The sequence below is a fragment of the Lepidochelys olivacea genome (assembly GCF_965140295.1).
Source record: "Lepidochelys olivacea isolate rLepOli2 genome assembly, chromosome: 1".
Lineage (NCBI taxonomy): Eukaryota > Metazoa > Chordata > Testudines > Cheloniidae > Lepidochelys > Lepidochelys olivacea.
The window spans coordinates 112,953,179-112,977,261 of record NC_140411.1 but is presented as its reverse complement, the minus strand read 5'-3'; the positions used below and the strand labels follow the sequence as shown (position 1 = coordinate 112,977,261).

The window sequence follows — 24,083 nt, the reverse complement described above, 5'->3', positions numbered from 1 at the left end:
TGCTGAACACTTGCTAGAATCAATCTAATTGACACCCCTTCCTCTTTTTTTAAATTTATGTACTATATAAAATTCATCTGTATTAAAGGAAAACATTTTAAAAATACAGAGGTTACCATTCAGCTGAGTCTTGCAACCAGGTTGGGCTGGTCTGCTTTTGCCCTTCTGACTCTGAGAGGAAGGGGGTGCTCAGTGCTCCAGAGGATCTATAGTTTCCCTGGACACACGCACCTTTATCCACCCACTTTTAAGCCTTACTTCTATTAGGGCTCTTTCTGGAAAACAGATTCCATGTAAGGAAGACTGGACAGGAGTTCCACAGTGCAGTTTGTGAAATTAGCTGGCCAGTAGGCACTTCATTATTGCTTAGGTGGAGTATCCCACTTCCTTGTTGCTACTGGTCTTCTGCACCTCTGAGGCTGTGTCTGGAATTTAGCCTAGATCCTCTTACATAATAGCACAGAACAATACCTCTTGGCTGTTAAGCCAGAGACATATTAAATATAAATACCTTGCTTTCACATAATTACTTTACTTTACTGGTTGCTTTTGTCCTTTGTTCAAACTTATTCAAAGGGGACTAGCTATGATTTGGCATTTAGGTAAAACGGTATATTGATAACATCTAAGCTGACCTGTTTATAACAGAAAAATTATACAAAAATCTGTCATCAGGTTGTTCACTGCATACAATATTAGTGCCTAGACACACTGTGTATTTTTTTTAAAGTTGGTGCCAATTTGTTTGGTTTGACTTGTTAGAATATCTTAAATTAATCATGGAGTTTGTACTTGATAGTTCTAAATCAATGTGATTTATCATGTGTCATGTTAAGGAGAACAAGCCTGCAGGCATTCACTCATGCAATGCACCTCATGAGAGTCTTGCTGCTAAGTAAGCTGTACATCTGTAAATTTTGTGATAATGGAAAAAGAATAAATAGACTTTCAATACAATGCATCAAAAACAATAAATTGTTTGGTGTTTGGTTTTCGTCTCTTTTCTCATTTGGAAATCTTGTGGTTTTACAGTTCAGCGTATTTGTTAGATCCTTGCATTCTTATTAAGTCATTCAGCAGATTACAAAGATCTAACAAAAATGAGGTTTTTAGTATTTAAGCTTAAAAGAAAATTGTCCATTTTGCTTAGCTGGGCAGTCTTATATTTCAAAAAGTTTAGAAATCCTTCTTGCGCTGTTTAACTGCAGTGATGGAATCATTAAGATACAATGTAGTTGACCAAACATCTGTCTCAGGTCCAGGCTGCAAACTCCCAAATAAACTTCCTAGCATCAACTCCTTCCGCCTCAATTCTCTATCCGCTCATAGATCTTGATTTCCAATGGCATTCTTTCCAGCACACCACCTGTACTCCTTAGGGAGCAGTTCTAGGCCCCTATCTCTTTTTATTGATCTCGCATATATCTAGCCTTAAATCATGTGGACATGTTATGCTATGGTTTTTAATAATTGATATGAAAGTGCACTAATGGGAGGTGGCAGACAACTTCTTTAAAAAAGCAAGGTATGTAACTTATGACAATGGGCATATGGAGCTCCATGGTTTTAATAAGTAAACCAGGTAGTTGTTCTTTGTCACTGAAGCAGTCTTGGAGCAAGGTAGAAAATGTAATCAAGTGCCTGTAGCATCAAAGTTAGGGTGGACACTCTATTAAAGCTGGTGCTAAGGCAACACTAGAATACTAGGGAGATGGGTCTGGTATAGAAATCTGACTAGAATAATGCAGTAGCACGTGCTGCCCCTTTGCCATGGGAGCCCTTCTTGCTCATAGTGAAATGAGGAGGGTGTGAGGAGAAAACCAAGATGCTCTTTTTTTTTTAAATAGGAAGACTATTGAAGGAGTGAGAACAGTGGATGTCTCAGGAACAGTACAAGAGCCTCCTGAGAGGAGGGGAATGAGACACTGATGTGTGGACCCCTTCCTCAGCTGCTACTTGCACCTTCTCTGTAAATATGTAAGAGTGATTCCATACTCCATCCATGCTTCCACTTGTTTCACCTCTAGCACCATGGTGGGAAAAGACTCTCCCTTAAAAGTGACCTGCACAAAGCTTTTAAAATCAGATAAGGCATGTGGGAGGGAGTCACTCAACACAGAGCCTGCTCACCAGCCCCCTCTTACGGTTTACTGCCCCCATTTCATGTTGTTCACCCTTTGCAGTTTGCTGCCTCTCCTTCCCCTTCATTTCGTATTGTTCCCATTTGCAGTTTGCTGCCTTCCTTCCCCCTTCACTCCTGCACGGTTCCCCCTTGTGGTTTGCCCTTCTCCTCTCCGCCCCATGGCTTTTTTCCCCTTTGCAGTTTGCTGCCCCCTCCCTGACTTGTATGATTTCCCCCCTCCCCACACCCTGCAGTACTCTATCCCCCTGTTTTGTAGGCCCTCCTTCCCTTTCTTTTCCTTCCTTCCCCCCATCTTGGGTGGTCCCCCTTGTGATTCCCTCTCCCCTGTGATTTGTTGCCGGCCTCTGAGTCCTGTTGCTGCTGCACCTGGCCCACCTCCCCTTGCTGTTTGCCTGCCTCGCCCAATCCCACTTGCCCTGTGCACCCACTTGTACCCAGGTGTGTGTTCTTCTCCCTCCCCCCACCCCGCACTTTGATTCTCACTCAGTGCATTCTCCTCGTTTATATACACCCCCAAACTCCCAATGCAGCTGGAGAAGTCAATTTTCCTTGCCGTGCACACTGCTGCATTCCCCTCTCCCCTGTCCTCCAGCTCCCATGTGGCTTCGTGTGGAGGAGTGGTTAGCGGCCTTCCCATTCACTTTGTCCCTTTATTATTGACATCCTCTTCCCCCCTGCACCCTCCCCCCAGATGTTCCTATCACTTGCCCTCAATGGCAGATGCTCCAGAGGCTTCATCTGTGGGGGGAAGACTGAGGGAGGGGGATTTCCAACCACTGTCATTGCCCCACCTCAGCTTTTTCCCCATCCACTCCCACGGCCATCCCCATCATGTCTTCTGGCAGCAGAAGGCACAGGCAGGGACTTCACTGCCAAAATCACTATCAGTGGAACCCCCTCAGTCAGCAAGCAGGAGCAGGGCAGGAAAAGGGGAAGAAATTCCCCTCCTCTTTTGCTGCTGGGTCTGACTATAACATGGTGAAAATGGGCATTTTGGTTGGTGGGGGGAGTCTTTATTCCCCTCAAGCCCTTACAGGCCTATGGGTGTTTCTCACTTCCGTTCTGCCCCAGTGCTGCTCATCTGCTTCCCTTTGTGTCCCTGGGGAAACCATCAGCCATCTCCTACAGGGCTTCAGAGGCCCCACACACATTCAGGTGCTCGCATTCCACTGGAAGTTACCATCTAGCTGCTGGAGATGGCATATGGCAGGGGGAGCTTGGAAGGGTCCTTTGTGGTGCCCTTTCAGGGCCTTTCGTCATATGCATTATTCACTGGGGAGGCTGCAGGGTGGATAAAAATCAATGATTTTTTTTTATCAGATTTTTTTTTATTTAAATAGGATTTTTTGATAGAATGCTTTTTGAGGAAAAGATTATAGCTCAAAGATATCTCATCATGGAATAGGGATTATAAATTATAATTCTATAGTATAAGACAATATATTCATATAATATTTAAGAAAAGTTTTGTAAATGAGTTCCAATAGTTCATGGATTAGGGACCCAATCTTATAGTATTCCAGGGGCTTCTGTATAGATTATTTAGGTTAATCTTTCTATCTATCCAATGGGACTCAGTGCTCAGTCTAGAAGATACCATCAGAGATGCTTAGTTTTGCAGTTCTCAGACTGTGGATTTGTGTCTCCAGAGATAACATGTTTGTTTAACAGCAAAAATGTGTTTAAAAATAAATAATATATAGAGGTGAGAAATAAGAGACCTCAACCCTATTGTCCCTCTGCAAATTTGTGTACACAGGGTCAATCCCTTACCTCTTTCTAAAAGTGCAAAGTTTCAAAAAGTTCAATGAATAGAAGATTGTTGGGGGCAAGGACAAGGAGAAGAAGTCTGGAGATAATTGTGAGAAGGGAGGGACAGGCAGTAGAAACAAAAGTGAAACTGTTTGAGCAGCATGTTCCAGAAGTCTTGAGGTCTTTCTGAGTGTATCCTTCATTGATTTGAGATCTACCATACCATTCTCTCACTAGAAGGGAAAACCTATAATGGCAGCAGGCTGTAAAAGAGACCCAGTTTGGGAATATTTTAATGAAGTTCCTCTACCTGTAGGTAAGACAGGCATGCGTGCAAAATGCAAACGGTGTAACAAAGAAATGCAAGGCCTGGTTGCCCAAATGAAACAACATCATAAGAAATGTTCCTTCTCAGGAGGAAGTTGCGTTGAAGATGGTGAAAGGAACATGTCTGAACATGCAGGATCTTCAGCTTGGTAAACTTTTTTATTTTGTACTTTTTTCTTAAGGACTGTCTATCTCCCTTCTGAATTATTCTTGAATTGTCACGTTTGAGCAAAAAATAGTTTGTTACTCTATGGTACTATCATTTTAGATGCAATTGTGATAAAAAATAAATAGCTGAAATAGGCAGATCTTCCTTTTACAATTTCATCTTTAAAGTAGTTCTGAGTGTCAGTAAATGCAATGAGTAATACTAAAGGAGTAGTATGGGAATAATAATTAAATAACTGCATTGACTTGTTTTGTTTAGGAGAATCCATCCTCGACGTATAGGATTCTGAAGACTATCCACCTTCAAGATCACCATCATTTTCTCTAATTTCAGAGTTATCTGCCAATGACAGTGTTTCAGTCACATCATGTATGTCACATAGCCATAGTATATCACCTGTAGCAAAAAGAAAAAAAAATCCCCATCATCCAGAAACAACCACAGATAAGTTTTGTGATAAGAACCAGCAGATTACAAAAAGAGATGATTGATGAAAAAATTGCCCGGTTTGTTTATGGAACAAACTCTCCTTTCCATATGATTGGGAACCCACACTTCATTAACATGGTTCAGTCATTAAGACCAGGATACAGTCCTCCCAACAGCGCAGATGTTGCAGTCAAATTGCTGGATAAAGTGTATGAAAGAGAAATTGAGCAGTGTCGAAAAGGTCTAGAGCAGGAATGTCCAACCTGAGCCTGAGAAGGAGCCAAAATTTACCAATGTCCATTTCCAAACAGCCACAGTAATATGTCAGCAGCACCACCCGCTCCTAGAGCCTCCCAGCCCAACGGATCAGTGCCTCCCTGTCATTCCCCGCACCTCCCAATCAGCTGTTCCGTGGCATGCAGGAGGCTCTGGGGGTGGGGGATGAGCGAGGGCACAGCAGGGTCAGGGGAGGGAAGGGGTGGAGTGGGGACAGGGCCTGTGGCAGAGCCAGGGGTTGAGCAGTGAGCACCCCCTGGCACGTTGGAAAGTTGGCGCCCGTAGCTCCAGCCCCGGAGTTGGTGCCTATCCAAGGAGCTGCATATTAACTTCTGAAGAGCTGCATGTGGCTCCAGAGCCACAGGTTGGCCACCCCTGGTCTAGAGGGTAAAATTGTTTACCTGAGTCTTGATGGGTGGAGCAATGTCCACAATGATCCCGTTGTATGTGCTTCTGTGACAACAGAAGAAGGGAATGTCTTCCTTACAGAAACAATTGATACATCAGGAAATGCACAAACAGCAAAATACTTAAAAGAAGTAGCAGTAAAAGTTTTAACAAACTGAAAAAAATCCAAATGTCTAGTAGGCAGCTTGGTCACAGACAATGCTGCAAATGTATCCAAGATGAGAAGAAATTATTTAGAAGAGAGTGAAGAGAGTCCCAAGGTAATAACATACGGTTGCAGTGCTCATTTGATGCACCTCCTAGCCAGAGACTTCAGTGTTCCAGAAATAAAGGCTAATGTTGTTAAAATTGCAATATACTTCCGTAACAACCACTTTGCAGCAGCTGCTCTGAAAAAAGTGGGAGGAACCAAGCTAACTCTCCCACAAGACGTGTGATGGATCTCAGTAGTGGACGGTTTTGAGCACTATCTCAAGAACTGACCTAATCCGATGACAGTCTGTGAACAAAATCATGAAAAAATAGATGGCACCGTCACAGCCAAAGTTCTCAACGTTGGGCTAAGAGAAATGTTGAACACATGCTGAGTCCCCTGAAGCCTATTGCTGTAGCATTGAACAAAATGCAGGGAAATAGCGGCTTTACTGCTGACGCTGTTGAAATTGGAAGGAACTGAATGAGATCTTAAAAAGAGAAATATGCCATGTCAGAGTTAAATTATAAGCATTAAAAAAACAAATGGGACAAGAACTGTCTCCAGCTCATTTTCTTCTAAATATTTTCAGTACTCGGTACCAGGGTCAAACCTTAACTGCTGAAAAGGAAGAATTGGCTATGACATAGACATCCAGCAATCATCCCTCCATAATGCCAATTATAATAAACTTCAGAGCTAAGGGTGCATCATTCAAGAAATATATGTTTGCTGATGATGTTTTAAAGAAAGTCACACCAGTGAACTGGTGGAAGTCACTTAAGCACTTGAATTCAGAGACTATTGAAGTGATAATCCCCCTTTTAACAGCAGTAGCTTCTTCTGCCGGTGTCGAAAGAATATTTTCTTCCTTTGGACTAATTCATTCCAAATTGAGAAATCGTTTGGGATCTGAAAAAGCAGGAAAGCTTGTTTTTCTTTTCCAGATTATGAACAAACAGGAAGATGAAGTTAGCAGCAGAACTGAGTTAGCAGCAAAAGTCAATATTTTAAGTTTCTCATGTTGACCTGGCTGACATAGTCAATTTAATTTTTGTTGTTGCTTTTTTAAATACTTCATTTAACTATTTTAGTTAAAAACAATTTTAACAAAAACAAACCTGATTTTAAAAAACTTGAATATTTAAATTAGAAAATGTATATGCTTGTTTTGTTGAAATATTCTATGTTTGCTGTTGAAGAAAAAAATCCAGAATACTTAACGTTGTTGTTTTAATTAAATAAAACAATTTAAATGTCTGTCTGGTGATGTTCTCCTCCTAATACAGCTTGGCAAGAAAATCCTCCAAATATTAATGATTAACCTGTTGAATTGGGGATAGTTCACCTCCCAATGGCTTCATAAATATCTGCTTCAATTACCTTTGGTAAATGAAATAACCAAACAATCATTCATTTTCTGATATAGCTGTAAAACTAATCTGAAAAGTTTTCTAAATAAATCACTTAAAAATGTCTAGTGTGTACCTTCTAAAAATGAAACCTACATCTATCTCTGAGTTGTGAAGGATATGTATTAAGGTTATAACAACTAACAAGAATGCACTTTTATGTAGAAATCCATGATTAAATCGAGTCTTCCTGACTAGTGATTTAAATCAAGTCCAACCTGGGAGGCTTGGTGCTTCCTCTTGCAGGCTCTGAGGCACCTCCAGAAGGACTGTTGCTTGGTCTGGCAAGGAGCAGTGCAAGGCACTCCCTGTGTCCTGGGAGAGTGCCAGCCCCGCCAGCACCAGTGACTGCCCACCTGGTCCCTGCTCCTCCCCAGCTAACAACCCCGCTTGGGTTCCTGGGGCAGCGCCACCGCCAGCCATCAGGGTGGGGTCCATGGCGGGGAGTTGAGGCAATGTCAGGGAGCATGAGAGTGGGTCCATCCAAGGTGGAGACTGTCCCTCGTGCAGTTGTCCCATCTGTGCTTCCTCTAATCCCCATCCTATCAGTCCTGCCTGCTGAGCCTACCCCTGCTGGCCCACCCTCAGACAATACCAATGAGGACTGGGTACTGGTAATGGGGGGTGGGGTGGTCAGCACAACAGACGTAAGCTGTAAGCCCAGCACCTCATTGGTGACCTGAAAGGGGGGAAAGAGGCCTCCCACACAGCATCTGGGGGTGGGCACTGCTGAGCCACCTTGGTCCAGCGGGAGGAGCTGACCGGGGATGCTCTGGCAGCGGAGGGGGGACGACTCTGCTCCTGTCGCTCTTCTCCTGGCCCTCCAGTCAGTGCTGAGGTGGAGCTTACCTTGGTGGCTGATGGGGAGGATGCCTTCTTGGCGGTGTTGAGGAGGGCCTTGGGGCCATCTGAGGCCATGAGTCTGACCTCTGTAGCCCCAGGGGAAGACAACTGTCTGCCAGCAGGCCTTGATCTAGGTGCCAAGTCCCTTGCAGTGCCCCCTTCTCCTTCTTCTCTATCATGGCACCTCAGACCAGTGTCACCCTGTCCCTTTAACCCCTGTATCTGGTATGGTGCTACCAATGCCTCAGTGGCATGGCTGTTAGGGTCCCCAATCCTACTCCCACAGATGACCCTCCCCCATTGCTGCCACCTCTGGGGTTGCCATCCTCCCTTCCTTGAGAGTTCACCTTCAATAGATGGTATTTGTGTTCCCTCTGCCCACTCCACCAGGAGCTGCTGTGCTCCCTCCGCTGCTCAGTATTGTCAGGGGACAAGATGGGCCCTCTGAGCTGGGTGGTGCTGTGCTGGTGATGAGCCACTATTAAGGGAGGGGTAGCTGTGCCAGGGGCCACAGGGACATTGACAGAGGCCAGCTGGATGACAAGCAGGGGTCCCTGGGCTTCTTTGAGTCTGTGGACCTCCTGACTGCTGTCATGCTGTGGGATGGGACTCAGTGTTGTGTTTTTTCATTTCAGTGTAGACAGAGTGGACAGGGATAGTTGTGCTCAGGTGCAAGGTATTGGGTACAAAGACTGGAGTCTCCCTCCCCAAATTATGCCACAGAAGGGCTGGTCATATATATATAGCCACAGAGTGAACCAAACACTGAGTACAAGAGTGTTTATCAAAATATAAGATTATCCATCAAGTTGGACATTTTCTGGATAAACAATTTTCCTAGGGCCCCATGATCATCACTTAATATTGATTCCAAAACATATGATGCTAATCTCCTGTCACATCTAAAATGCAGCCTGTGGACATGCTGGTATGAAAAGTACATTCCTTTCTAGAGAGGAGAATACTCGTAGGTGTGGTATAAGTCATTTTGCTTGCTTTTATCCAAGGACCCAGTCCACGGTGTGGTATAAATTATTATTTTACTTGATTTTATCCAAGGACACAATGAATTAGTTAATCATTCCTACTGTAAAGGGGAAGAGCAAAAGTGTGTGTGTGTGTGTGTGTGTGTGTGGTGTTTTGTTTTTTTTAATGGATCAGGCAGCTTAATTTGGAGCCAGTGTTTTCTGGGTCACCTGTCTAAATTCAGTAACAAACCCAGCTGTGCCTCCAGATAATAAAACTTTGCCATTGGATATAGTTAGAAATGTGAAAGCGCTACTGAATTTTATTTTCTTTCTACCTAATTTTCCAACCTTGAATCTATTGCATTTGAGGGGCTCTGTACATCCTTTTGTAACAGCAGACTGTGCTTCTGTTTCTTAATCAGTTCCACAAAGAGAAACTAATTCTAAAATATTACAGAACTAAAGAAAAACATGTTCATTTACAAGCCATTAAAAAAATTAACACCCCACCACACATTTGTTTATCTGGGTGTAGAGTTACTTAAAGTGGATCGTCAAAGTATTTCTGGCTTGCTTTATGCTGCATTGCAGGAATGATTTTGATCTTTACATTTCACTTCTTGCATGTTGTACACACATGTTTTTACAATTAACTAACCCCCTGTAAAATATACTTGGATTAAGAAATATTTTCTCTTCATTGGATTTGGGACAAGAGGTGGCACCTGCAAAGCCAGAAAAGGCAAGCCTTGCCTTATACAGCGAGATCTGTGCAGTGACACAATGTCTAATATAAAGTGTCAGTTGAACTCAGCTGAAGGCAAAGGAACAAAGAAAGATCCAGACTCAGTGGCTGCTTTAGACAAAAGGAAAGTGAGAAGTGTCAAAGTCCCTTGTGATGGAGAAATTTAAGGCTGCTGTCTTGCTGGCAGGGGTAGGGGATGCTCTTGGTTATCGAAATTTCACCCGAGAAAACAGTGCTTTAGGTGCAAAGATCCAAGAGGAACTAAAGGAAATTGGAGGACTTGAGAACCTGGTGCTGTCTGGAGACAAATGGCCAGTGAGTGACAATACCCTCATGCACATGGCTACAGCAGAGGCTGTCATCACAGGTAAGTAATGGCTGACTAGCGAACCTAGATTGGGAGGGAATAAAGCTGTGGAGCTGCTAGCTTTCTTAAAATAGGCACTAAATGATATGGGAGCAGTGAGCTTGGGAGAACCTATTCAGAGTCTAAAGACACAGCTTTACTGAATAACAGTATAAGCCCACAACTTGTCTCCCAGGGGAAAGTAATGTTCTGATAGCCACAAAAAATAACAAGGTTTGATTTCTTAGGTTTAGAGTGTCTCCCTATATTTTTTCTAAGGTTCAAAGCTAATAAAAATTAAATACTAATACAGTGGGGCACTTGGTACCTATCAAAGTGAAAAGTTGGTTAAATAAGTATTTTCTGTGCCCTAAGTTTCAGGGAACAGTACTGCCCTCTGGGAATAAACGTATTTAAAAGAATGACGCTCTTGTGCAGAAAAAATGCATATAGACTAATCATTAATACAGTACATCATGATGTCACTGGGCCATCTTAAATTCATTAAGGAGTAACCTGGTTAGAAAAATGTGTATCTTTGATCTACAGAGAGCCATTTTAAATTACTATATTTTCACCTAAAATATATTACAACAGTCACTGCTATTTATATGCATCGTTCTCTAAAATCACACAAGTTTGAACAAGTACTTCTGCATTTTCTTAAGTTATTAATTTTCTTCTTTAGGAAGCAATGGTTTTTATGTCTACTCTCTGCCCATTGAGCTAAAGTTTTTAAGATTAGCAAGTCCTTGTCATCAAAAACTCACCATTAAGCACATAGTAACAGTGTTTAGCGAGATCTTTTTATTCAAAATGAAGCAAATATTTATACCTCTCTTAAAATTAGTCTGTTTCTCTTAACATTAAGTAATAATATATATAATAATATAATAACATATAACTAAGTATTAGCATGTATAGATACATGTATGTATCGTCTAAGTTAATGCAATTTCACTTGTGCTCATATTTCATGTTTTATCTGCCTGCTGCTGAACTGTTCTAAATTTAGTGTCCAGAGATCAGTTGAAGAGAATGTTGGATACTTCATGTTTGGCTACTGGCTAACCAATGGTTTGAGGGATAGCTAATACACTAAAGATAAGGACAAGATGTCAGTCTAACATATTTCTGAATATGGTCAATGATTAAATGCACATCACGTTTCCTGCTTCTTAAGCTCTATAAAAGTCTAAATTATATCTGCTAGGCCTGACAAGTCCTGCTTGTAATCCTTTCATTATGCTGTAGTGTAATAGTAAATTGTATTATTAAAATACAACAGAAGCACAGCTATTCCTAAAAAACAACAACAACAACAAATCACCACAAGCACAGTATAACTTCCCCAAAATAATTCCCAGACCAGATCTTTTAGAAAAACATCCAATCTTGGTTTAAAATTTGGCAGTGATGGAAAATCCACCTCAATGTTGGGTAAATTGTTCTAAGGGTTAATCACCCTCACGGTTAAAAATGTATGCCTTATTTCCAGTATGAATTTGTCTAGCTTTAACTTCCAGCATTGGATGGTGTCATATCTTCCTCTGCTAGACTGAAGAGCCCATTATCAAATATTTGTTCCCCATGTAGGTACTTTTAGACGGTAATTAAGTCACTCCTTAACCGTCTCTTTGTTAAGCTACTTAGATTGAGCTCCTTGAGTCTATCACTATAAAATATACTTTCTAATCATTTAACCACTCTGATGGCTCTTCTACAAACTCTCTCCAATTTAATCAACATTCTTCTTGAATTGTGAACACTAGAACTGGAAGCAATATTCCAGCATTTGTTGCATGAGTGCCAAATACAGAGGTAAAATTAACCTCTCTACTCCTACTCAATATTCCCCTGTTTATGCTTCCATGGATTGTATTAACCTTTTTGGCCACAATGTCGCACTGGGAGCTCATGTTCAGCTGATTATCCATCATGACCCCCCAAATCTTTTTCAGTCACTGCTTCCCATGCAAGTATGGCCTACATTTTTTGTTCCTAAATGGCCAATTAGAACGGTCAAGGCACAAAATGAGATGAAACTAGCTAGGGACATAAAGGGTTAAAAAAAAAATCTACAAATACATGAGCAAGAGGAAGACCAAGGAGACGGTAGGCCTATTACTCAAGGGGAAATACAACAATAGAAAATGCAGCAATGACCGAGATGTTAAATGCCTTTTTTGTTTCAGTTTTTACCAAAAAGGTTAACAATGGTCAGATTACTAACACAGCAAACTTCAGTGTAAATGGGGTAGGATCTGAGACTAAAATAGGAAAAGAACAACTTAAGAACTAGACAAATTAGGACTTAAGGACTTAAGAACTAGTCTTCAGGTTGGCAGGGCCTGACTAAATACATCCTAGAATACTTAAGGAACTGGCTGAAGAGATCTCTGAGCCATCAGCGATTATCTTTGTGAACTCGTGGAGGACAGGATCGGTACCCAAGAACTGGACAGGACAAATATAATACCTATATATAAAAAGGGGAATAAGGACAACACAAGGAATTATTCACCAGTCAGCTTAACCTCAGTACTTTGAAAGATAATGGAGTAAATAATCAAACAATCAGTTTGTAAGCACCTAGAAAATAGTAAGGTGAAAAGTAAAAGTCAACATGGATTTGTCAAGAACAAATCATGTCAAACCAACCTTGTATCCTTCTTTGACAGGGGATAGGGGGACTTGTGGATAGGGGGAAGTAATAAATGTGATATATCTCAACTTTAGTAAGGCTTTTGGTACTGTCTCACGTGGTCTTCTCATAAGAAAACTAGAGAAACAGCCTAGATGAACCTACTATAAGGTGGGTGAACAACTGGTTGGAAAACCTATTCAGAGAATAGTTATCGGTAGTTTTCAATCAAAGTGGAAGAGAAGTGAGATCCCACAGGGACCTGTCCTGGGTCTGGTTCTGTTCAATATCTTTGTAAATGATTTGGATAATGGTATGGAGAGTACACTTATAAAGTCTGTGGATGATACCAAGTTGGGAGGGATTGCAAGCACTTTGGAGGAAGGGATTAGAATTCAAAATGATCTTGACAAACTGGAGGAATGGTCTGAAATAAACAGGATAAAATTCAATTTGGACAAATGCAAAGATCTACAGTTAAGAAGGAGTAATTAATTGCACAAGTACAAAATGAAAAATGACTGCCTAGGAAGAAGTACTGCAGAAAAGGATCTAGGGGTTATAGTGGCTCACAAACTAAATATGAATCAACAATGTAATACTGTTGCAAAAAAAGCAAACATAATTCTGGGATGTATTAGCAGGAATGTTGGAAGTAAAACAGAAGTCTTTCTTCCACTCTGAGTATTCACCCATGAAAGCTTATGCTCCAATACATCTGTTAGTCTATAAGGTGCCACAGGACTCTTAGTCTGGATCTGTAAAAGCAGCAAACACAGCTACCCTTCTGATAATTTCCTAGGGAGCTTGTGGAATCTCCATCACTGGAGGTTTTTAAGAACAGGTTAGATAAATATCTGTCTAGGATGGCTTAGAGAGATAATACTTAGTCCTGTCTCAGTGCAGGAGATGATCAGATGACCTACTGAGGTCCCTTCCAGACCTACAGTCTATTATATGTATATAGCTACATGTAATTTTATTAAAATACATATTGTGTGTCTACACCCAGCTTATGAAGCAACCCAGTTTGCTCTGTATCAGTGAGCTGTCTTCTTCCTTACTTACCACTCCCCCAATTTTTGTGTCATCTGCAAACTTTATCAGTGATGATTTTATGTTTTCTTCTAGGTCATTGACAAAAATGTTAAAAAGCGTAGGCCAAGAACCAATCCCTGTGGGACCCCACTAGAAACACCCGTTCAATGACAACTTCCCATTTACAATTACATTTTGAGACCTATCAGTTAGCCAGCTTTTAATCCATTTAATATGTGCCATGTTAATTGTCTATCATTCTAGTTTTTTAACCACAATGTCGCGTGGTTCCAGGTCAAATGCCTTACAGAAGTCTAAGTATGTGACATTAACACTATTACCTTTATCAACCAAACTTGTAATCTCATCCAAAAACATACTGAGTTAATTTGACAGGATCTATTTCCTATAAAGCCATATTGCTTGGCTTTAATTACATTACCCTCCTTTAATTTATTGATTAATTGAGGTTCATATCATCCACTCAACTCATTTGCCCAGGATCAATGTCCGACTGTGTTTATCCTGCACTTTGAATGCCGTACACACTGCCTGGAGAAACTATAACAAAATGCGTGACTGGACTACTGAGACAGTTGCAAATTGGAGACGGGAATTTTAGTGAAGACTCTTCAGCCCACAGCCACATGCCTGGAAAGAACACAAGCATAATGAATGAACTTTTATCGTATGACCTGAAGAAAAACAGAACTAGAGCAGTCCATAACACCATGGTGGGCTGAAAGCAAATAAAAGATATTGGACCCGATTCTCATTTCAGAGTTGTGTCAAAGCATTGAAGTCAATGGAATAAAACTCAAGTCAGTGGAACCAGGTCTATTGGGCCTATTCAGCTACTACTTGTACCTGTGACTTTGTGAAGCTGCTGCTAAATGGATTGTTTTCTCTCATTTGAAGCTTAAGGAGCAGCATTGTCAGCATCTGAAGGCTCCTGCCTTCCTCATCCAAGATGGTGGCCTTGATGCAGACTGAGGAGCATAAGGCTGAATGTACATAGAAGGGGGAAACTTCATCAGAGATTTGGAAGACCCCTGATCCCAAAAAAGTAAAAACGGGGAAAAAATCCTATTAGCTGTATTGGTTAATAACACACTTAGTGATCCTTTGTTGCAGCTGCAAGAACATTTCATTATTTCCTCTTCTTTCACCTCACCTTTTGTGTATGTGTTTTGTTATTAGTAGCATCCAGAGGTTCCAACTGGGAGTCTGCCCCATTCCTCTAAGCACTGTATAAACACAAGAGCAGACATGATCTGTGTTGTGAAAACCTTACAATGGAAGGACCTGTCAGCTTCTCAGTGCTGGTGGTCTTTTGTTCCCACACAGCCACACTGAAGTTAGGGTCTCCCATGAGAGTCAGTTGGCAGGATAGGGCCTAGAGTTTGTAGTGTGATTCTAAAAGCTGAAAGATTTGTATCAAATGGACACAAAACCAGTACTGAAGTTGAATGGCTTTTCCATTATAATGGCAGTATTCATTCAAGCATCTATGTTGATGACATAGAGCAAGTGAGTGGGGAATGAGGAATCATGAAGAATGGTAACTGTTATCAGTTATGTTACTGTATTATTCTTATACTCCTTCACATCTTCTCCAACAAAGCAATGTGTAAGTGTGATTTTTTCCCAGAGAGATTATACCAGGAAGTCAGGATTTTAATAAAGACTGGGAAGTGACAGACAAGTGCCTTTTCTTCTGTAATGTATTCACCACAACAGTCATCAGCACTTTAGCTTTCAGTTGTTCCTTAAACAGGACCTTTTTTGGTGTTTAAAATCTTGATTTTTTTTCTTCTGGTAACATCCCTCTAAGGAAAAAAATCACAATGATTCTTTTTTACTCTTCACTTTGTTAAGGCAAAGCATAGAGTTTCAACATTCAAGTGCTATTTGAGTCCCATTAATTACTGCTGTCAAAAGCATAGATGGTAAAACCACAATTCAAATCTACATTTCCTACAGCAGTCAGCCTCTCCATTTGCATGACCACAGAACTGCAATCTTGCCAGCCAGAGCACCTGAGAAAGGATATGCAACAAGCAGCAATGGCAGCTGATACTCATACCGACTCAGCTAAAGCCTAGGTCCCATGAATCTGGCCAAACATCCAAGCAGAAAGTCTCATCCAGGAACAAAGGTTGAAGCAATCCCAGGAGCTCTTTCAGTGCATGCTTTATTGCATGGAAGGAAGATCAAGATACCTCTTGATATTACCAAGAGCAGGAGAAACCATACAGATATGACTGAAACCAGTCATGTCCTTCCTGACATGAACAAGCACTTAAATAATCAGGCTTCAGTTTTGAAGAAAAACAAGCTTCTATCTCTAGTGGGCTTAATTGCTGAGATAACAACTTGAAAACTTCCCCTGTGAGTCTGCAGATACAGGACCCGTCAAGATACTACTACTGAGGCGGTCCCAGGATGTTCTAGACCAGAGTATTGAAGATAGATTTGGTATTGAAGACAGCTTTTATAGTAGTAGGCAAATATTTGCCAATCTCTGTGATTTCATCTCCAAGCAGTTTATGCTACCATGTTCTTTTTAAAAGGATACAAGAACAGGCCTGGTTCTTAATCCACCTTCTGGTGGCAAAAGCCCTTCCATTAGCTCCAGGTAGCTGATGTGCAAGGAAGCATGTGCCTACCCAACTGATACATTTCTGCCTCTTGTTTCCCACCTACATAAAATGGCATCTGGCTAAGTCTGAAATGGGGGGCAGGGGGTGGCTTGAAGATGTCCTTGCTCCTCTGGGATTCCATGTGGGTTGAGGGATATGTTTTATATGATACGCTACAGATGGAAGAAGGGAAACTGCTGTTTTTAACCTTGTTTTACTGCATATATGGTCATTTAAAGAACATCCCTGGATTATGAGCCTGCATTCCTTGCCTTAAATTGACTCTCTTCCATTATTCTGAAGAACTGGACAGTGACTGAAATAGAGGTGTTATTAGATGAGCTTTCCCCACAGGATGCCTGAGGCATGTGATTTTCACTATTTGTTCCTGTCATAGAGCACCATCCTGCAGCCCAACAGGTACTCCTGCCTCAGTTTCCCCATTCAGAGTTCCCAGTAACTCAATTTCAGGTTGTCTTGCTTGAATAACAGCCCTCCTTGGGGCCAGTTTATTACCAAAACATCATTCAAAAAATCCCCAACAAAAGTCCCAAACATAATCAGTTTCCTACACCCAGTGTATACTGTCCTTAACACCCCACTCTTCCCAGTGGGCAGCCCACCAGCATCTCTGCTGTGAGTCTTTCCATACAACACTCTGGTATCTTCCACCACACTGAGGCTCCCAGTCAGTAATTTTCCGTCCCTCTGCTCTGGCCGGATGGAGTGCAACCCCTCTCTTCCCAGCAGGAATCCCCACAGCCTCTCTGCTGGAAGTGCATCTTCACCAGGAGAGCATCCCTCTGTCCCCCTAGCTCTCCCACAGTTCCCCTGGATCCAGCTCTCCAGTGTGGAGATGTCAGTGAGTAAGCGCATCAGCTGCTCCCTGCCTTCAGCCCTCTTTGGCTCTCCGCTTCAGCTCTCCAGCATAGAGCCAGCAGGTACTTCCCTCTGCTGCTTTCTGGTCTCCAGCCCTGATTCTCTGGCTTGAGGAAGTTAGCCAGCAAACCCCCCCTTGTTGCTCTCCAGCCTTCCCCAGGAACCATCTGCAGCTTCCTAAAGGGACCTCCTGCCCCTGCCCCGGTCTCTGGCAGATCTCATCAGCCCTTTCCTAACTGACCCAGGCAGCCCTGACTCACCAGGTCTCTCTTCCCTCAAGGGTCCAGGTGCATTCTTTTAAGCCCAATTGGAATGAGCTGATGAGGTGTTGGTGTACTTAGTAATTTACTCCAACAGGTAGCCCTACTGAAGAAGCAATGTATTATTCAACATGACTAAGGGCTCTCAGTGAAGACCTCAGGTTTCAGCACAGTAGAAATAACCAACAAGTAAATGTAGTTAATGACCATATTTCAGAGAATCATTTCAGGGTGGTCCATCCATATAGGTGAACTAGGTGGTCACCTAGGGTGCCAAGTTAAATTGGGTGCCAAATTCGAGGGGAGAAAAATCAAATGAAAAAAAAAAAGAAAATGAAAAAAAAAGAAAAAGATGAAAAAAAATACAAATAAAATAATGATGTCATTATTTCAATTCCTGTGCGCGTACGGAGGAAATATGAATTATAATTCATTTCTCTACATTTCTGAGAATTTATTAATATGTCAGATCCTTTATTTACTGCAAAAATAAATAATATTTTAGTGAAATTTTTTTTAAATTTGCGACATAGGGTCAAGATGACCCACTCTGCAATTTTGATAAGCAATAACTCAGCCACAATGAAACACATCTGCCAGCAGCAAGAGCTGCAATGCTAGTGACACCTAACTCAAATATACATCAAGATCGCATAGCCGGAAATTCATGTAGAGCGGAGATGTTGTGAGTTGATACACGTCAAATGGTCATTTTAACACACATCACAGGTAGATGGTTAAGAATCAAGCGAATACTGTGGAAAATTGTGTTTCTTAGTGCCAAAGAATAAAGAATAACATCTTTCAGTGTTATAAATCCAAAATGTGAGTATCTTTAAGAGTTATTAAACCTTAGTGTTATTATCGGGCTGTATAATTATGAACTTTTCTTTGTTATAACTGGTTCACATGTAATAAATAAGGTCAATAAAAGAAAAGTAACAGTATTAATGCTTAATAGACTACAAAAGTGATGACGTCACACTCCAAGCGGGTAACCGCGAGGAAGCGGATTACTTTCCAAACAACCGGTGTCAGGTTATAACGTCAAAAAAGGTCATTTTATTTCCATGTAAATGCTGTAACTGACTGTTTTAATAGGTAAGTGAGTGTATGTTACTAATCATTGAACCTTTAAGCAGTGAAAAGACATGTTGGGATGGCTGCAATGTGCTTTAAATTGCCAGTTATGTGGTGGGTGTGCCAGCCATCCTTAAAGCTATAATGCTTGCTGTCAGGAGCACAGTACATTACAATATTCAAATGCCCCATGTCAGAAAGAGGAAAAGAAAACCCTCAGGAGCTGAGTATCGTAAATGAAAGGCTGAGAAAGAAAAGGACCAAGCAAAACAGTAGGGATCCTTCCTGAAGTATCGTCACTTTAATCCAAATAAAGATGGAAGCAGTTCACAGCATCCAGATGAGGGAATTTTACTTGGAGAGGAGGTTAGCTCACATCCGCATGGAAGCAGTTTGGAACATCAAGATGAAGGTATATTACTTCGAGATGAGGGTAGCTCACATCCACAAAAAAACAGTTTGGAAACTCAAGATGATAGAAACTTATTTCTAGATGAAGGCAGCTCACAGCATCAGACTGATATGGAAGTTGGAGAAAATTTATTCACCTTAAGAGACACATGCAGAAATTGAAGTAAATAAAGTAGAAGGAAGAAAGGATGAGGAAGTTACAAACAAGTTACCATATGGGGACCCAGCTTCATGGCCCAGATGTGATGACAGTGTGCAGCAAATTCTCGTGGAACATGGACCCAAACCAGTTCATGATTTTCCCTTCCCTAAGGATGGAAATAAAAGAAAATTCTCTGCTCAGCATTACAAGAGGAAACTCATTAATGGGGAAGAAATTCATTGAAACTGGTTACAATATTCAGTGTCAAAGGACTCTGTGTTTTGCTTTTGCTGCAAGTTGTTTAGAAATCAAGCAATTGGTACATCACTTACTGAAAATGGTTCGAAGGACTGGAAAAACATATCTTCAATTCTCTCTTCACGTGAAAGAGTACAGAACATGTGGAATGTTTTCAAAATTGGAAAGAACTTGAATTATGATTGAAAAAAGGAAAAACTACTGATGAAGAAAATGTATGTGTGATCAAGGAAAAAAGAAGAATATTGGCAACAAGTATTAGAGTGTCTGTTTAGTGAGTATTCTCAGTGGGCAAAATTTAGCATTCCACGGCTGCAGTAGAAATGAAAAATTACACTCCAGGTAATGGAAACTTTTTAAAATTTGTTGAATACCTAGCTTTGGTTGATCCAGTCATGAAGGAGTACCTACGTAAAATAACTGATCATGAAACACAGATTCATTACTTAGGAAAAAATATGCAGAATGAACTGATTCAAATCCTAGCAAATGCCATTAAAAAGAAAATTGTAGAAGCTGCCCATTCTGCAAAATACTTTTCAATAATACTGGACTGTACATCAGATGTGAGTCATATTGAACAAATGATGATGATCATTCGTTTTGTGGCTATGGAAAAGTCTGCTGACAAAGATAATGTTAAAGTGCTCATAGGGAACATTTTTTGGGTTTCGTACCACTGAAGGAGACAACTGAAGCATTTATGACTGAAACTATTCTACAAGAGCTTGAAACAATGTCGTTATCTGTTGAAAATTTATATGGCCAAGGCTATGATAATGGGAGTAATATGAAGGGTAAAGACAAAGGTGTGCAAAGGAGAATGATGGAAATCAATCCTAGGGCCTTTTTTGTTCCTTGCAGTGTGCATTCTCTGAATTTGGTTGTCAATTATGCTGCTAGATGCTGTTTGGAGGCAAGCAGTTTCTTTGACCTGGTGTAACATGTTTATGTGTTTTTCTCAGGCTCAACACGCCGTTGGGAGATTCTGACTTGCCATGTGAATTCTCTAACTGTGAAACCACGTAGTCAGACAAGATGGGAGGGTTGCATTGATGCTTTGAAGCCTCTTTGCTATGAACTTGGAAACATTTATGATGCCCTAATTGAAATTTCTGGATCATCTGACAATGTGGTATGTTCAGATGCAGAAGCTCTTGCAAATGGCCTTTCCAAGTTCAAATTTGTGACTTCACTCATTTTGTGGTATAATATCCTTTTCAAAATTAACCTCACTAGTAAGCAGCTTCAGGAAAAGAACTTGAACATACATTCTGCTATTCAAAAATTGTAGCAAACTAAAAATATTCTGGAGAAATTCAGAAGTGATGAAGGGTTCGAAAGAACACTGATAGATTCTCTTGAGCTTGCTGAAGAAATAGACTTTCCGACAGAATTTGAACCAGAGCCAGTTCGCATTCGGCAAAAGAAACCGCAGTTTTCATATGAAGGACGAGACACACCCATTCAGAACCCAAAACAAAGGTTCAAAGTGAATTTCTACTTCACAGTCCTTGATACTGCTATTCACTCGGTTGACGAAAGATTTCAACAGATGCAGCAGTCAGTATTTGGCTGTCTGTATGATATCCACAGCTTGCAAAAGAAAACAGCAAAACAGATAAGAGAATTTTGTATAAAACTGGAGTTGGCATTGACTCGTGAAAATTCAAAAGACATTGATGCTACAGATTTGTGTAGTAAGCTTCAGGCTTTTACAAGGTGACTTAAGACACATTCCACTCCTGAAGAAGTACTGAAGTTTGTTTGTGAAAATAAACTCACAGACAATTTTCCAAACATTTTTTTAACTCTTCGCATCCTTTTAACTTTGCCAGTTTCTGTAGCTAGTGGGGACATTAGCAAGTTAAAATTGATAAAAACTTATCTGCGTTCAACAATGGTGCAAGAGAGACTTGTTGGACTTGCGACAATGTCAATAGAGCATGAAATAGCTGGAAAATTGGATCTAAAAGAACTAGTGACTGAATTTTCAAAACTTAAACCAAGAAAAGTCATGTTTTAAGAGCCCAGAGCATTTTTTATTCGGAGTGTTTTTTAAATACAGGTTAAAATTCATTGAAGAGTTTTCTTATTTCTTTCTATATTGGATGTGGTGGTAATGGCAGTTAAAGCAGGATAGCGTAATGGATAGTTTTGGATTTGTAATAAAAAATTATAATTAACATTTTAATGCATTTCTATTTGAAATCGGACTGAAATATCATCTAGCTGTTGTGTACAAATCTATTCTGAAAATTTCGTGTCTCTATTTTATCTGATCTCAGAAACATTGGTTGGACCTACGGACAAACCGAATAATTAAGCCAATGTTTAAAAAAAATGCTTAAAAAACATTAAAAGGAAAAAAGGGGCAAAATGTTTCCCAGTTTACCAAAAACCTCAGCCTAGATCTGCCCTTGGGGCTTGGGGGTGGGGAGACATGACTGCATGGTTCACCTATGGCACCAGTTGCAGGCAGCTAGTCTAGGGCCGCCCCTGCATTTGCTAAGAAAATCACAAAGAGTATAGAGATTCACTATTATTATTAACCATCCTCATCATCATAATTTATATCATGGTAACACCCACCGAGGATCAAGAGTTCATTGTGTTGGACACTGAAGAAATATAGGAAGACATGGACCTCTGCACCAAAAAGTCCGCAAATCTAAATAAATGATCAATAATTATATAAAATTTACAATTAATAAAAATATATTAAAAACCACTAATTTGCCCCTGTGCTTAATTACGCATGAACCAGTAGAATTGAAAACTAGCGAGTGGCAATTTTTTAAACAGGGTAATTCAGTCTTGAACTGGACTAGTGTCCACATATAAACTCAGAGGCTCTGGTTTGTCAAGGTATTAAAGCATGTACATAATTTTAAGCACTTGAATAGCCATATTAAAGTCAAAGGGACTTCTCACGGCCTTAAAGTGAGGCACATGTTTAAGTACCTTGTTCAATGAGGGCCTAAATGGGTGCTGAAGCAACAGTCACTGGAGGGAATTAAAATAATAACTAACTAACTAAATGAAAATATGTCTCTCTAGTGTTTTCTGCTTTTGCTTGTTTATATTATTTATTGCAATTTGGACGGAGATGCAGATGTACCCTCTCCAGGACTGTTTTAATGGTTTGTATAAACGGGTTTGTATTCATTTATGTTTAACAAATCTTCACATAAATTAGAAATGAAAAATAGTAGTATTTGAAAAATGCATGATTGGGTTGCATGATTCCCCTCTTCTTTTTACCACTTATAATGGTCCTTTATTCTTTATTCTGAACAGATTACTGGTGTTTAGAAGACCTGTATCGTGACTTGGTAAAACGCTATGTTGAGATTATTGACAAACTTCCAGGGAAATGGTCAGACCCCGCTACCATTGAAGGTTGCTCACAGTTAAAACCAGATAACTATCTCCTAGCTTGGCACACACCATTTAATGAAAAGGGTACAGTATTTTCTATCTGTTATATATTGATAGTTAATAACACATTTATTTTAAAGTTAAATATCTAGAAATAGATTATTTTTCCCCTCCACAAATAAGATATTACTACTGTAACAATGCTAGGTTTGTCCAAAAATGGCAAGTGATATGCAAGAAATTCCTTTTGTAGGGCACTATGTCCTTTTGTAAATCAACTCTGGCCTGCTTAACATCTATTTAAAGAAACTTTATTCCCGGCTGTATGCTTCTGGGTCCAGAATTTTGTCACTGAATTTCATGTTTATTTTAAAGACTATTTTCCACCATGTTTCCATTTTTGTTTCTCTAGTTTTTGATCTTTTTAATGATCCCACTGAAAAAGACAAATTGTTGAGCTTGCAGTTGAGATAGATAGATAGGGTGATCATATTTCCCTATGCTGAATACGGGACACCTGGTAAAATTACTTGTATTCAAGCGAGTTCAATGGCAATCAATCACAACTATGCAGTACAAACGTTCAAATTAACATCAAGTTGACTGAGCCCCTGTTAAAATAAATGCAGCGTAGTTGGATTCTTTTTATTTACCTTCTTACCCCTAAGGCTTTAGGGTTCACACAGGGAGAGGTGACACACACACATTCCCGTACACCTCTCTCACATGAGGGGGGTGACTGACCAACCCAACCCCTTCCTGCCTGGCACTCTCCATGCTCCATGCCTGGCTGGACCCCCAGGATGGACCCGCCTCTCCTGATAACTGGCGCTGCATCTTCCCAAGGCAACACATGGGTGGGGCAAGCAGGGTCACATGCCTCCCCTCTCTAGATTTCTGCCAGGGTTCACACCAGAATGTGGCCAGCGGCAGCCTTTTGGCACTGTGTGGGAGGGAAAGGATGGGAGCTGCTTCCAGCCACAGGGGAGGTGGGGAGAAGGGATGACCTGGCTCATGTCTTTGAAGAGCTCATCTCTTCCCTCCCTCCCTGCTCTCCTGTGGCTGAAAGTAGCTTGTCTCTTCCTGCCCTCACAGTGTTGAGAGGCAGCTAACACCTCCAGGCTGCTGCTGACCACCGATATAACCCAGCTGCCTCCTGTCCCCCGTCTACAGCATGGGCAAGAAGTGGCTACGCCCTTTAGGATGCATTGTGCACCAGGGCTCGGCTCCTCCGGGCCAGTGCTGAGGGCTGGAGGGTCTTGGGCTTTCCTGGGGCGCCAGCCCAGCCAGAGGCAGTGGGGGACAGAAGGAGCCTGCCAGCCAGGCTGCTGATGAGC

The 24,083-nt window shown here is 41.0% G+C and overlaps 1 protein-coding gene across 1 annotated transcript in view; it reads left to right on the top strand.

Annotated features, from left to right (window-relative positions):
* Positions 1-9,793: 9,793 nt before the first annotated feature.
* ADPRHL1 (ADP-ribosylhydrolase like 1) overlaps positions 9,794-24,083 on the top strand; it is a 33,102-nt gene continuing 18,812 nt past the window's right edge. Inside the window, exons 1-2 of the mRNA XM_084617512.1 lie at positions 9,794-10,032; positions 22,666-22,830. Of these exons, the coding sequence (XP_084473638.1) occupies positions 9,819-10,032; positions 22,666-22,830 (379 nt within the window). The 5' untranslated portion in view covers positions 9,794-9,818. The remainder of the gene's footprint in view (positions 10,033-22,665; positions 22,831-24,083) is intronic.